Source organism: Phyllostomus discolor, chromosome 13 (assembly GCF_004126475.2).
Source record: "Phyllostomus discolor isolate MPI-MPIP mPhyDis1 chromosome 13, mPhyDis1.pri.v3, whole genome shotgun sequence".
NCBI lineage: Eukaryota > Metazoa > Chordata > Mammalia > Chiroptera > Phyllostomidae > Phyllostomus > Phyllostomus discolor.
Genome location: NC_040915.2, coordinates 44,119,039 through 44,132,012, shown reverse-complemented (window position 1 = coordinate 44,132,012; position 12,974 = coordinate 44,119,039). Strand labels below are relative to the sequence as shown.

Genomic DNA, 12,974 nt, shown 5'->3' with positions numbered 1-12,974 from the left:
TTTCTCTTAACCAGTGTATAGTTATCAAAATGAGGTAATTTAGTATTAACATAATATTGATACAGTACAACATGGACTTGAATCTATAGTACATGTTACAACTTTTAAAAAGATTTTTAATTAGTTAATTTATTTTTAGAGAGGGAAGGGAGGGAGGGAGAAAGAGAGAGAGAAAAATCAATGTGTGGTTGCTGGGGGCCGTGGCCTGCAACCCAGGCATGTGCCCTGACTGGGAATCGAACCTGGGACACTTTGGTTTGCAGCCTGCGCTCAATCCACTGAGCTATGCCAGCCAGGGCTCCATGTTACAATTTAACCAGTTGTCCTAATGATGCTCTTCATAGCAGTCTGCCCGGGGACCAAGATGAAGTTCAGGGTTAGGCATTGCTTTTCATCTATTTAGAACAGTCCCATCACTTCTTGTCTCTCTTGACCTTGACATGTTTGAAGAGTACAATCCAGTTCTTTTACAAGCTGCCTCTCAACTTGGATTTCTATGTTTTCTCACGATAAGATTCGAATTACGCATTTTGGGCCAGAATACTGCCTAAATGACGCCGTGTCCTTCTCAGGATGTGACATTTGGAGGCACCCATGTCTGTTTGCCCTAAAAGGGGAGTTAGTTTAGACAACTCAGTAAACAGCTGCCCGTTTCTCCATTACCTAGTCACTCTGTTTCCCTTTGTAGCTATTAAGGGGAGATACTTTGAAGCGATACATTTTGTTTCTCTTCAGACTCCTCGCCCACCACAGATAGGCCCCGGATTGACCACCTATTGACAGTTCTGACTTGACCCCTTTTAACTCCAATGGACACTGACGTTTATGAAGGGTGCCAGCTGGTTGGTTTGTCAAATGTTTCTCTGTGGGTTCGCTGACGTGTCTCGGGATGACATGTGGGTTCTGCGTTCTTTGAGTTCTTGGCAAGAACACTATGTGGGTGATGTGTTCTCTTCGGTCAGCATATCTTATCGGGGGTGCCTAATGTCAACACACGATGTCAGTGTTTCAGAAACAATAGCATTAAGTCTGAATTTATGGAGGGATTCAGCGATCCAAGTGCAGGACTTTCTGCACTGTGTCGTCTGAGTTTTTAGGCAGCACTCAATTCTGGGGACTCTGTGATTCCTCTGTCCATCTAGGCGGGCATCCCTGGGGAAATCCACCTGCAAGCAGGTGGTATAACTGCCAGGACGTGAGGTTTTTAATTAGCAGTGTTTCTGTCACTTGGCATTTGATCTCACGAGTCTTTTTGAAGCATTTACCAGGGGTGAGACCTGAGCGTCAGTGCACACGGAGGTGTTAGAAGCACATCCAGGCCATTCAGAATTTGTGACCGGAATGTTTTAACTTGCACATTAACTTACAAAACTGAAAGTTCTTCAAGGCTGGAACTTTGTACCTAGCACCTGAAACACTGCTTTGTAAATTCCAGTAAAAATATACTGAATTGATGAACGACTCAGTGTTGTTCACAGAGCCCTTTTCTTTTAACAATTACCCAGTGGGAGAAAATAACATGAAAATGACCCAACGGGTGTAAGCTTCGGGGGGACAGGATTATTTATGTTGTTCACTCAGCAGCCCACGTGCCCGGATCGCTCCCGGCGCACAGCGAGTGCTCGCCAACACTGTGTTTGTTGACCGACTGAGTGTTAGTAAACCCGTTTCCTAAGCAGAATTCTTACAGTAATGAGCTGTATGGTACTTTCTTGTATGTGAACATCATTTTTATATGTAATTTTAGATGGCTTTTTCATCTAATAGATTTTCATAAGTTTATCTAGTTTAACAAATCTCACTGAGTTTGACCTTTTTTTTCCTTACTTTTTCAAAGAACCCATCCGAAATATTTGAACTTGAAGAAGACGAAGCGCTTCGGAGGTACTCTTTCCTTGCTTGCCTTTGTCCTCACCCTGCTGCCCGGCAGGAGGCGTGACTGGTACCTTTGTCGGAGGGTAGTCTGACAACACTTTCTTGGTATCAGTGGGTCAGGGTCTGAGGAGAGCCAGCTCGCTGGCACGTGGCTGTGAGCGGGGTCAGTGTCTCCAGCGCGGTCAGTAAGCAGCAGCCAGGACTCGGGCCTTCTGGACCCTCAGTGAGTTCCTACTGGGCTGAAGTCGGGGGCTCCCAGAGCACCTCCAGCGGAGAACACAGCTCAGCGAAGGGGAGCTCTCTCGTCAGCCAAGACCTCGGCCCCAGGCCCCGCTGCGTTCTCTTGCTCTGGGAGCTGGGCCGAGACTGCAGAAGCCACGTGGGTTTCGTCTGATGGGCCGTGGCTTGCTCTCGTGAGGAGACTGTATCTGGGCCCAAATCAAAACTGGTGTGGTAATCCATTCCTGACGCGGGGCCCAGGCCGGAGAGGGAGTGGCGGCCCATACACTGCCGGTTTCTCCCGTTCCTGGCCCCGGCCAGAAGTAGGGCAGGCCGCTCATTCGTGGGGCCCTGCGTCGGTCCTGGGGTCTGGCAGAGGGTGTGGAGAGACGAACCCAAGGAAAGGCTGTCTCTGTGTTTGGGCAGAGCTGGCCTGCCACCCGCTCCCTGACCTCCTTGCATCTGGACTCCACCGGGTCCTTGCGTAGTCCTGTGAGGGCAGAGGGCAGGGGCACCTCAGCTGAGCAAGAGGTAGCTCCCGGAGTGTCTGGCTGCATCCGCCACCCGGGAAGTCTGAGAGGGAAACAATTCAGAGAGAGATGGGGGGAGAGAAAATCCCAAAAAGGAAACCCCAGAGGGGTTTTTCCTTCATGGCAATTCCGTGCCTTCCAGCCTTTTCCCACTGAAAGCCCCACCCCCCGCCCCCCAGTGCGCCTGCTCCAGCTTGCTCCTCCTCCTCTGGAGGGAGCCATTCAGGCCCCAGTCTGCAGGCAGACATGTGCCACGGACGGTGTCCCGTGAACGGAAGCAGCATCGTCTGTGCACAGTGTCCGGGGGGGCTGCGCAGCTGTGGTCCGTGTTGGCTTCCGTCTGACACAGAGAGAATGTGCATTATCAAAGATCGGCTCGCTGTTTTGCAGGCGAGAAGACTATTTATTGTGTTCGTTGTGGTTCAGATAAAGGAGAGAGCAGAAACGCCCTCGACCCGTAACCCGTCGGGGCTGTGTTTGGGGCGACTCTCTCCGGACAGTGAAACAGGTCTGTCGTTTTAATGGTCTGTCACTAAATTGCGATCTGATGTGATCAAAACCTTGTCTTCAGAGTCCTGTACCTGCTCCTGTCTCGTCCGATTGACTACAGCTCCAGGATGCTGTTCATATTCGCCACGTCAGCCACCACCGTAAGTCCCGGGGGTGCAGCCGAAACGCGCGGCTGGGTCTCCGCTCTGTTGTCCCGCGTGTGGGCCGTGCTGGGTCTCCTTGGCGGAGGACGCTCGCTCACACATGGAAGGCACACGCACCGCGTGCTGTAGCGTCTGCCACCCCCTCTCGGCGCTGGCTTCCGTAACCGACCGAGTGGCGAGCTCATGGCTCCCACGGTCGTCTGCACGCTCAGCTGTTCACTCCCCGGTCGGTCGGCATCCCCGGCAGCAAGGGGCCAGACCAGCTGGCCAGGTGGAAGTCACCACCCTGGCCCCGAGGCCCTGCGTGACCGGGCCTCCCCGTCCAGTCACACCGTTGGACTCGAGCTGGACTTGAGTGATCCTTTTCCCTCCCCGAGAGGCCACCTGGCCCCTTTGCCTCCGGGCGTTTGCCCCCAGAGATGCTCTGAGACGGCAGGAGCCCGGGGGAGGAGGAAGGACGGGAAGTCCGAGGTGCTGTTGGGGTGTCCTCGACAGCACGGGGTGCACACACGACCCCTCCTTCACGCACGTCCCACTTCCCACGTCCTCTCACAGCACACGAAAGAGGATGTGCCAGCTGGCGTGAGTGTGTGTTCAGCTGCGAGTTCTCAGGAACCTGTTCAGGAGTTGGGGTGTAGTAGAGTTAATTCCTACCGTTTCAAGGGCCTTAAGTCCTGGTGTCCAGCACCGCGGAGGCGGGGCTCTGCAGAACCCGGCGCCGCTCCAACCGCCCGGGCCCCCCCCCGGCAGCAGTGTCAGGGAGAAGCGCGTTGCCCGGTCCCTCCCAAGGGAGCCGAGGGCCGCTCTGCAGGGTCCCGGGGTCGCGCTTCCCCAAACACTGCCTCCCTGGGGGCAGGGGCTGCCTGTAGTTTGAAAAAGAAGGCATCGTTGCGCGTGTCGCCGGAGCCTTGACCCGCACCGCGCTCGCGAGCGTGCGGCGCCCCGACCGACCTCCCGTGCCTTTGCAGACGCTGAGCACGCACCAGCTGACCTTCGCCCACAGGACGCGGGCCCTGCAGTGCCTCCTCCACCTGGCCGACAGGGAGACGATAGAGTCGCTCTTCAAGAAACCCCTCGGGGAAGTGAAGTGAGTGGGCGGCCGTGCACTGTGCACCGCGTTCAGGGAGAGGAATCGGCGGTCGTGCCCGGGGTCGGGCACGCGTCCGAGTGTCCCCGAGTTCTAGAGCCTCTTGTTTCCCTCCTTCCTCTGAGACACTTAGTAATGGATGTCTTCTTTGTCTTTCTACCGCTGTATTCCGTGAATGTATCTAGAAGCCTAAATTGGCATTTAAAAACAGGGCCAGTTTATCCAGGTGTAAACTTAAGTGGTAGCAGTGTTAAGTGGTAAAGTGTAAACTTTAAGTGGCCTACGAGAATGTTTCCCGTGAATACCTCTGTTTTCCAGATCTTACTTGAAATGTATAACTTTTCTGGCATCGTTCGAGGCTTTGAATATCCCCATCACGTATGAACTGTTCTGCAACAGCCCTAAGGAAGGGATGATCAAGGGCCTGTGGAAGAACCACAGCCACGAGTCCATGGTACGTACGCCGAGCGCTGCCCGGGAGACAGACCCAGAGGAACCCTTGACCCCTGAGCAAGCCGCTGCTGCTGTGAGAGACCTCTCCCTCCTCCCTGTCCCGGCGGGGGACGGGGTGACTCGGGAGTCCCCTTCCCTCTCTTCCTTGAGGCCTAAGGCCATCCCTTTCAAGAAGAGGGAGCACGTTTAGACTCCCCGCCGAGGCCCGTCTGTCCTCAGCCGGACCCGAGAAGGGACGCCCCGTGTCCCCCAGGGGCGGTGTTTCGCGGCCTCCTGGTCGTCCGTGGGAACTCCGTCTCTGGGGCAGCTGCAGCCCGGAGTGTGGCAGGGGCGGGCCAGGGGCAGACTGTTCTCAGACGGGGAAAGGAGAGGGGGGAGTCCGAGGTGCTGTTCGGGGATTTATGAAAACAGTTTTTTAAAGGATCATCTAACAAACAATGATAAACATAAAAGGATCATCTTAATCTCCTTTTCTCCTTCCATCAGAGAGGTGGGGCCTGCACTGAATTTAGGCAGCAGGCACAGCTAGATTGGAAGCGTGTTTTGTGTCCGGCTGCCCGCCTTCTCCAGCGGTGGGGTAGCTCTCTGGCACCCTCCAGCAGCACGGTCTCTCTTCTGCTCCAGGCGGTGAGGCTGGTGGCTGAGCTTTGTTTAGAATACGGGATCTACGACCTGCAGCTGTGGAACGGGCTCTTGCAAAAGCTTCTCGGTTTCCACATGGTAAGGCTCCGCGCCCCGGACTGCGGAGGGCGGGGGTGGTGTTTCTCCTGTCGGCAGGGGGCCGCCGTGCATGGCACGGCACGGCACAGCTTGGGCCCGGCTCCTCCAGCGCCCTGGCTGCCCCGCGTCGCGGAGCACATGCACACTGGGAGCGCCCGCTCTCCCTGCGTTCGGACCACACTTAAGGAACCTGGAGCTAGGCCAGAGGAGTCGCAGAGTCACGAGTGACACAAATGTCGCGGGAAACAGATGGAAGTTTCCCGGCCTCCCTTGGCATTTGTGACTCTGTGAGTGAACCACTCCGGCGGTTCTCAGGGGAGATACATTCGACTGATAATCCTTCTGAGAGAATTTGCTGTCTCATGTGGAAATTTTCCATTCCGGCGATCTTAGGAACGTTTTCCTTTTCTTTATTTTCTTCTTTTCTTTTCACAGATTCCTTACCTAAGGAAAGTCTTAACAGCCATTTCTAGTATCCATTCTTTATGGCAGGTATGTAGTTTCGTTTTTCCTTTTTTTTTTTTTTTAAGTAAGTTTTATAGAATTTAATCTCTGTACACGCTGGCCTGTGACCGCGGGGCACGCTGGTTAGGAGCTGGCTCCCTGGGGGAGAGCAGGACTGGTCTGCGAGAGGCTGGCGGCCCGGGGCCGCGGGGTCGCCGCCGCCGCCGCGAAACTGCGCTCTCCCCAGCTCCGCAGGCCTCGTGCGACACGTCCCCGCTTACGCTCTGAAAACGCCGGCCCGCTCTGATGTCTGTCACAGTGCCTTCCGCAGCCCCTCCCCCTCCTGGACTGCGATCTTCAGAGGGGGGGGGGGGGGGGCACATCGCACCCACCTTTCCTGAAGGCCATGGGCTGTGCGCCCGTGCCGCCGCGTCGTGTGGAGACGTGGGCTGCGCTGGAGTCTGGGGCTTGCTCCCCGGCAGTGCACACAGCTCTCCCTCGATTCTTCAAATGAAGACGTAATTCACACATAAAAGTCGCCCCTGCGAAACGTGCAGCTCATTCCGTGGTTTCAGTGTGTTCACCACGCTCCGCGGCCATCACCCCCGTCTCCGTCTAGAACGTTCCCCTCACCCGGAAGGAAGCTCCGTGTCCGCTCGCACTCACCGCCCACTCCTCCCCGCCCCCCGCCCCAGCCCCTGGCTCCCGCTCGTCCACTTCCTGTCTCTCTGGGCTCCTCTGATGACACGTGGCCTTTGTGTCTGCCATCTCCCACTCGCCGTCGTGTCCTCAAGGTTTGCCTGCGTCACACAGTGCGTCCGTGCGTCCTCCCTTCTCACTGCTGGAGGACGTCCCGTCGTGCGGCTGCACCACGTGGTGTCTGTGCGTGCGCCGGTTGGCGGGCGTTGAGCTACTTCTGGTCTTTGCTCACTGGGAACGATGCTGCCGTGAGCATCCGTGTGCAGGTTTTTCTGTGAATACGTGTTTTTGTTCAGCCATACACCAATGGTAGGGTCTTACAGTGACCGTGTCTGGCCCTTGGAGGTGGCTCTGTGTTTGTAACTCTTAATCATTCTCCACAGTGCAGGGTAAGATGCACCGTGACTTGGTCGGCCGCCCTCCTGCTGATGGAGGGTTATGGGGTGTCCTTACTCATCTAAACTGTTCTCCCTTGTCCCTTGTCCCCTTGTCCCTTTCCATGGCCCGAGCACAGTGTCTGGCCCCAAACAGAACTAGTGTAAGTTATGTTTTCCGAGTTGGGTTCTGACGCCTTTTTTCCCAAGTAAAGCAGTCCTGAATCAGCCGCGATTGTACGTGATCATATCGTGAAATACACAGTAAAGACGAAAAGTGCCCTAGAACCTAATCCCCAGGAGCACAGAGGCACCCACCTGTGCTTTGGCTTGAGCATCCGGCACCCGGATCTGAGGGTGCGGCCCGTGGCTGTAACACGAGGGGTTCGCGATGTCCGGCGTGACCTCTGCCATGCGCTTGTCTCCGCAGGTGCCCTACTTCAGCAAGGCCTGGCAGCGAGTGGTCCAGATGCCCCTGCTCGCAGGTACCGCCCTCTCCCCGCCCCCTGGGGCGGAGCGTGTCACGTGGTGCGTGTGTGCATGTGTGTGTACATTTTTGCTGTTTGTCTTTTTCAGCCTCGTGCCCTTTAAGCCCCAGCCAGTTAGCAGATTGTCGTGAGAGCCTCGTTGCTATTCTCGAGTAAGTGAAATACCTGTTTTCTTTCCGCCCCACAAAACCCAATGCATTGCTTATACAATTCCTTCTTAACAACATCTCGTAATTCCCTTTTCTTGGGAAGGTTAGGGTACCCCTCATATTTAAAATACAGTGCCCGTTGTCTTTACCCCGTCTGCGTCCTATGTGTGGTACAACTCGTACACTGTCCCCAAACCTAACGTGCGTGGCGGGTCCCCTGTGACTGCCCGAGTGCTGCCGGGTGTCCCGGAGGTTCTGCGTCTCCTGAGAGTTTGGCTTCGGGCCCTCGGGAGTTCTCAGATGCAGTCCCAGCAGCAGCCGGCAGCCTGTGCCCCTTGCAGGCCAGCCCTGTCCCCCCTCCCTGGCCTGGAGGAGCGCCGTGAGGGGCGGGCTCCCCGTCGCTAAGTGGCAGACCCTTAATGCCTGGAACCGCTGAAAGCGTAGGCGGGCAACCGCTGCGGGCCGCTAGGGGCCAGGGGCCCTGCCAGTGCCCCTGGCGCCTGCCTGCCTGACTGACGTGCCCCTTGGAAGGTGTCCGGTTTCAGGCGACCTCGACCTGGTTGGCGTCGCCCGGCAGTACGTGCAGCTGGAGCTCCCGGCCTTCGCCCTGGCCTGCCTCATGCTCATGCCCCACTCGGAAAAAAGGCACCAGCAGATCAAGGTACCCTGGGAATCGCTCCCCTGGGACTGCCAGAGGCACGGAAGGTCTCCCCCCCCCCCCCCCCCCCCCCCGCATGTCCCCTGCAAAGGGCTGCGTCCTCCCCTCCCCACACCTGTGAAGCGGGACAGGACATCAGTGCAGGTGGGGCAGAAGGGCTGCGCGTCCCACCCCGTCCCCGCACGGCGACCTGGTGGGTAGGCCAGGTGGGGGAGTGAGGGGGCCGGTCTCCAGGCAGGGTCGCTGGGTGCATGGAGGTGAACAGGCTGGAGAAGAGCACGAGGAGGGCACCTGGCTCACTGATGGGAGGTCAGGGGTCGAGCAGCGGGGACAGCCAGGTTCCGTGTGTGATGCCACGGCGGGGGGGGGGGGGGGGGGGGCACAGCCGCCCTGCGGACAGAGCTGTAAACACGGCGCTCGTCCCGCCGTGACACAGAACGAGTGGGACGGGGCGGTTGGGAATGCTTCGCCGCTGTGTCCCCGAGGAGATGAGCCAGCGGGCGGAGACCCGTGTGCGTGGGTGTGTGCGCGTTTTCATTCGTCATTTGTTCTGCTCAGTCCATCTTTCTCGAAGCCGTCTGTGCTCACCTCTGACCTTGTTCTTTCTTGGCTGTTCGCACACTTGTCCGTGCTGCTTTTCAAAGTTTCAGTATTTAAATAGATTCCTTCTGGCACTGAGGATGGCAAAACACTTGTTAAAGAGTTCTTGCTATTGGAATGGATGTTTGTAAAATGTTTTTTTTTCTTATTTCAATAATTTTCTGTTGAAAGAAGTGTTTTTCCCTATAAACGAGATCTTTCAAGATAGTTCATATTTAAAAATGAAAACCTGCCCTGGCCGGGTAGCTCATTTGGTTAGAGGGTCATCCTGACACACCAAGGTTGTGGGTTCGATCCCCGGTCAGGGCACTTACAGGAATGAACCAGTGATGCATAAACCAGTGGGACAACAAAAATCTCTCTCTGTCTCTCTGTCTCTCTTTCTCTCCCCCACCCTCAAAACCAGTTTTAAAAAACCTTACAGATTTGACAGAAACTAGTAGTAGTTACACTTTTTCATTAATTAACATTTTGACTTTTTCCTCTAGAACTTTCTGAGCTCGTGCGATCCTCAGATCATTTTACAGCAATTAGAAGAGCATATGAGTACCGGCCAGTTGGCAGGATTTTCCCATCAAGTAAGAGAACATTTCCTTTCCTTTTGGCTATGGGAAATTAGATATTAGAGGCAATCATTTTCCCCAAACCGAGATAAAGCAGAAAATTACCATCTCAATCTGTTACTATATAATTATTTTACTTTTATTAAAACCTCTAAGCCCTTGGCTGGTGTAGCTCAGTGGATTGAGTGCGGGCTGCGAACCAAAGTGTCACAGGTTCGATTCCCAGTCAGGGTACCTGCCCAAGTTGCAGGCCACGGCCCCCAGCAACCATACATTGATGTTTCTCTCTCTCTCTCTCTCTCTCTCTCTCTTTCTCCCTCCCTTCCCTCTCTAAAAATAAGTAAATAAAATCTTTAAAAAAAAAGTTCCAAAGTACTTAACCACCATTGCTTTTACTGCCCTACCTGCTGTATGAGGCTCTGCAGTGGGCCCCGGCAACCCTCCCCCCAGAGAGGAGGCTCCGTTGCGGTGTGGTGGGTGATGCTCTAACTCGGACCGTCGTACATGTTCCCGTGTTGGGCTGGACTTGGCACGTAACACGTTTTTAATGCGACGGTGCCTGTCACTCTCTAGATTCGAAACCTAATTCTGAATAATATCATAAATAAGAAGGAGTTTGGGATTTTGGCAAAGACGAAATACTTTGAGGTGTTGAAACTGCACACAATGAACACCGGCAGCATCACTGACCTAGTCAACTATTTGGCAAATGAACTAAGGTACATGAATTCAGCGGGGGGGCGGGGGGAGAACCCTTGCTATAGAATGTCCTTCAAACTTGTCTTTACTTTGGGGGGAAGGTCAAACCACTGTAGGGCTCTTTGGCTGTGCTCAGCGGCTCCGAGCGTTCGGCTCTGGCGCCACCACACACACCCCGGAGGTTACTTGCCTTCCGGCCCCAGCTCTTGGAGCACGAGCTGGAAGTCGGACAGTTATACAAGCTGTCTGACCCCCCAAAACAGGCGTCTCCCGGTTCTCCAAACCCCTAAATGACAGCTTTACTTCTGGAGCACTTGCTCAGAGAGTCGGGAGCTTGATGCAACGTAACTTTTGCAGAGCGTGGTTACCTGACCTTCCAGCCTGCCCGAGTCCGGAAACAGCGAGCCCCTCGGCCTAGGGTCGGGCGCAGACTGGGCCAGCAACGGGGAGAAAGAGGCAGCGGTGGCCCTGGGGAGGGGGTGAGGACCCAAAGTCCACGGGGCCCATCCCTGCACTTGTCTAGCTGTGCTGGTCCCCGGGGGGAGGTATTCCCCCCCCCCCCGCCCCCGTAGGTTTCTTCCTGCTTGCTCCCGTCACGGTGACCGAGCCGTGGTCGCATCTCGTCGTTTGTGAACAGGGGTTCTTTTTTGAGCTGTGGTCTCTGTATGACGAGCCGTGGTCTCTGTATGACAAGCCGTGGTCTCTGTATGATGAGCTGCACGCACTTTGGGTGTGCAGCCCGGTCGGTTAGTCTGCACCCGTGAACCGTCGCCACAGCCCAGGTGGCCAGCATGGTTATCACCCGGCGGCTTCCCCACGCCCTTCTTTGTCTTCCCGGTGCCGCAGTTTGGATGAAGCTTCCGTCTTCGTGGCCGAATACTCAAAGCACCGGGGGAGCCCTGTGCCCGCGGATGCCGCGCCCTGCGAGATTCTGAAGGTAAAGCGGCCGCGGCTCCCTGGACTCGAACCTGACGCCATCTCCATTCCCAGGGTCGTGAAATGGAGCTGGCTTGCTCTGGAGATGGGTGTATTTTTGCATGTGCCTGCGTGTACTTTTGTATTTTACTTTCTGTGTAAGAGAGTGCCGGGTGAGAAATGGAGAGGCCATGGTTCTCCGCTGAGCCCTGCGCCCAGCGACCGCGTGGCCCCTGGCCAGGCGCCGACCCCGGGTCCGCTGTGGTCTTCACGGCTGGACCCCGGTCCCTCGGGCGCCTTGCAGCTTCCCGATTCCTCCCGGGGTCTCGTTGCTCACGCCGAGTGCAGCTCTGGGGCTCAAGGGGCATCAGTGAATGTTGCGCTTGAGTAGTAAGTGCTCTCACTTCGCCCTTCTAGTTACCTGAGACATAATTATTCGCTATGGAAAAGAGACATTTGCAACAGGAAAAAAACAAATATCCTAATCTCCTGAAATCTCCCTACCCAGACCCAGTGTCACTGTTAACATCTCGGTGTGTATCCTTCCAGACATTGTCGTATGTAAAGTAGGCATATGAATTACTTTCACTCCTATCTTGAATTTAAATATAAGGTAAATGTTTTTACTTGGATCACAGATCGGGAGCTTTAGTAAACCTGGGTATCGTGGTGGCTTTTCCTCCCGAAGTCTAAAACAGACATTAAAACAAGCTTTCGTTGTGTTAACTGTCACTGACGACTTCCAGCGCTCACATCCCGTCTGCTGTGCTCAGTGGTGTAAAATCGCTTTTTCTCAAAAAGGGGAGAATGTTGGTTCAGGAGATGTATTTGTGACCCTTCAGGTGGTTTTCCTCCGGCCACGTTTATCCAAAACACCGAAGCACGTTATGTGTAGGTTTTCAGCAATGCAGTTAAACCTTAAGTTCCGTAGTTCATCTGAGCACTTTCCGTTTGAAGAAGCTAAATGCCACTCATAAAGATGCTTCTGTGTTTCTCCCCACTCAGATGTTCCTTAGCGGGTCGTAGGAGACCGTCGGACCTCCTCGGGGAGAACAGGGGGGCGCCTGGAGCCCGCTGTGAATGGACCGTGTTTACTGTGGGTCTGACGGTGTGCCGTTGTCAGCTGTCACCTGACGAGGAGCAACTGCGACAGCCAGTCGTCCTGTAAAGAACTCATATCCTGAATTAGTCAACCTTTTCTCTGCTAGTTGTTTGTATAACTTACAGAGACCGTCCATTTTCGTGCCATGTATGAAGAAAACGAAATGCAAAGATATTGTGTTCCCCGCAGAAGAAAAGCAGCTACTTACAGCCTGTTTCTGCCACGTACAGGAGTAAGACTACCCGTCGTCTTCACGCTCCTCTGGTGAGCACGTGTGTGACTCGTGGGGCAGAGAGTGTCGGGCAGGGGCCAGCCAGAAAGGGAGAGAGCGCTCTAGATCCTTCAAGTGGGGCTGGATGGAGTGCCGGGGGTTGGTTACAAAGGTGTTAGCTGAAAGGGAGATGGAGGGGGGCCCCCGCTTGCGAGGCAGAGTGGGGAAGGGGGAAGGACTGCGAGCCTCAGATCAGGGAGCTGCTCCCTCCCGCCCCTGGGCCGGGGCCTGGAGCCCCTGTTTGCTGCTGAGCTGGTGGTGGACCCCGCGCTCCTGCTCCGTGGTGGTGGCGAGTCTCCCCGACACTGCCGCCCAGAGCCGCCCTCGGGCCTCCTCCACCCGTGGCCTCCTCCTCCAAGCCGCCCGCACAAGAGAAAAGCAGCTCTTGGCTTTCTCCAACCTCCAATTCCCGCGCCGCTGCCAACAAGGGACAGAACCGAGCGGGAGGCCCTCCAGCTGGCCGGGAGTCTGGCCG

The 12,974-nt window shown here is 55.4% G+C and overlaps 1 protein-coding gene across 1 annotated transcript in view; it reads left to right on the top strand.

Moving 5' to 3' along the window:
• KNTC1 (kinetochore associated 1) overlaps positions 1-11,591 on the top strand; it is a 53,858-nt gene extending 42,267 nt beyond the window's left edge. Inside the window, exons 52-63 of the mRNA XM_028527696.2 lie at positions 1,838-1,884; positions 3,196-3,274; positions 4,246-4,364; positions 4,683-4,818; positions 5,442-5,537; positions 5,973-6,029; positions 7,485-7,539; positions 7,631-7,694; positions 8,223-8,352; positions 9,438-9,527; positions 10,086-10,231; positions 11,058-11,591. Coding sequence (XP_028383497.2) covers positions 1,838-1,884; positions 3,196-3,274; positions 4,246-4,364; positions 4,683-4,818; positions 5,442-5,537; positions 5,973-6,029; positions 7,485-7,539; positions 7,631-7,694; positions 8,223-8,352; positions 9,438-9,527; positions 10,086-10,231; positions 11,058-11,517 — 1,479 coding nt within the window. The 3' untranslated portion in view covers positions 11,518-11,591. The remainder of the gene's footprint in view (positions 1-1,837; positions 1,885-3,195; positions 3,275-4,245; positions 4,365-4,682; positions 4,819-5,441; positions 5,538-5,972; positions 6,030-7,484; positions 7,540-7,630; positions 7,695-8,222; positions 8,353-9,437; positions 9,528-10,085; positions 10,232-11,057) is intronic.
• The last annotated feature ends 1,383 nt before the right edge of the window (positions 11,592-12,974 follow it).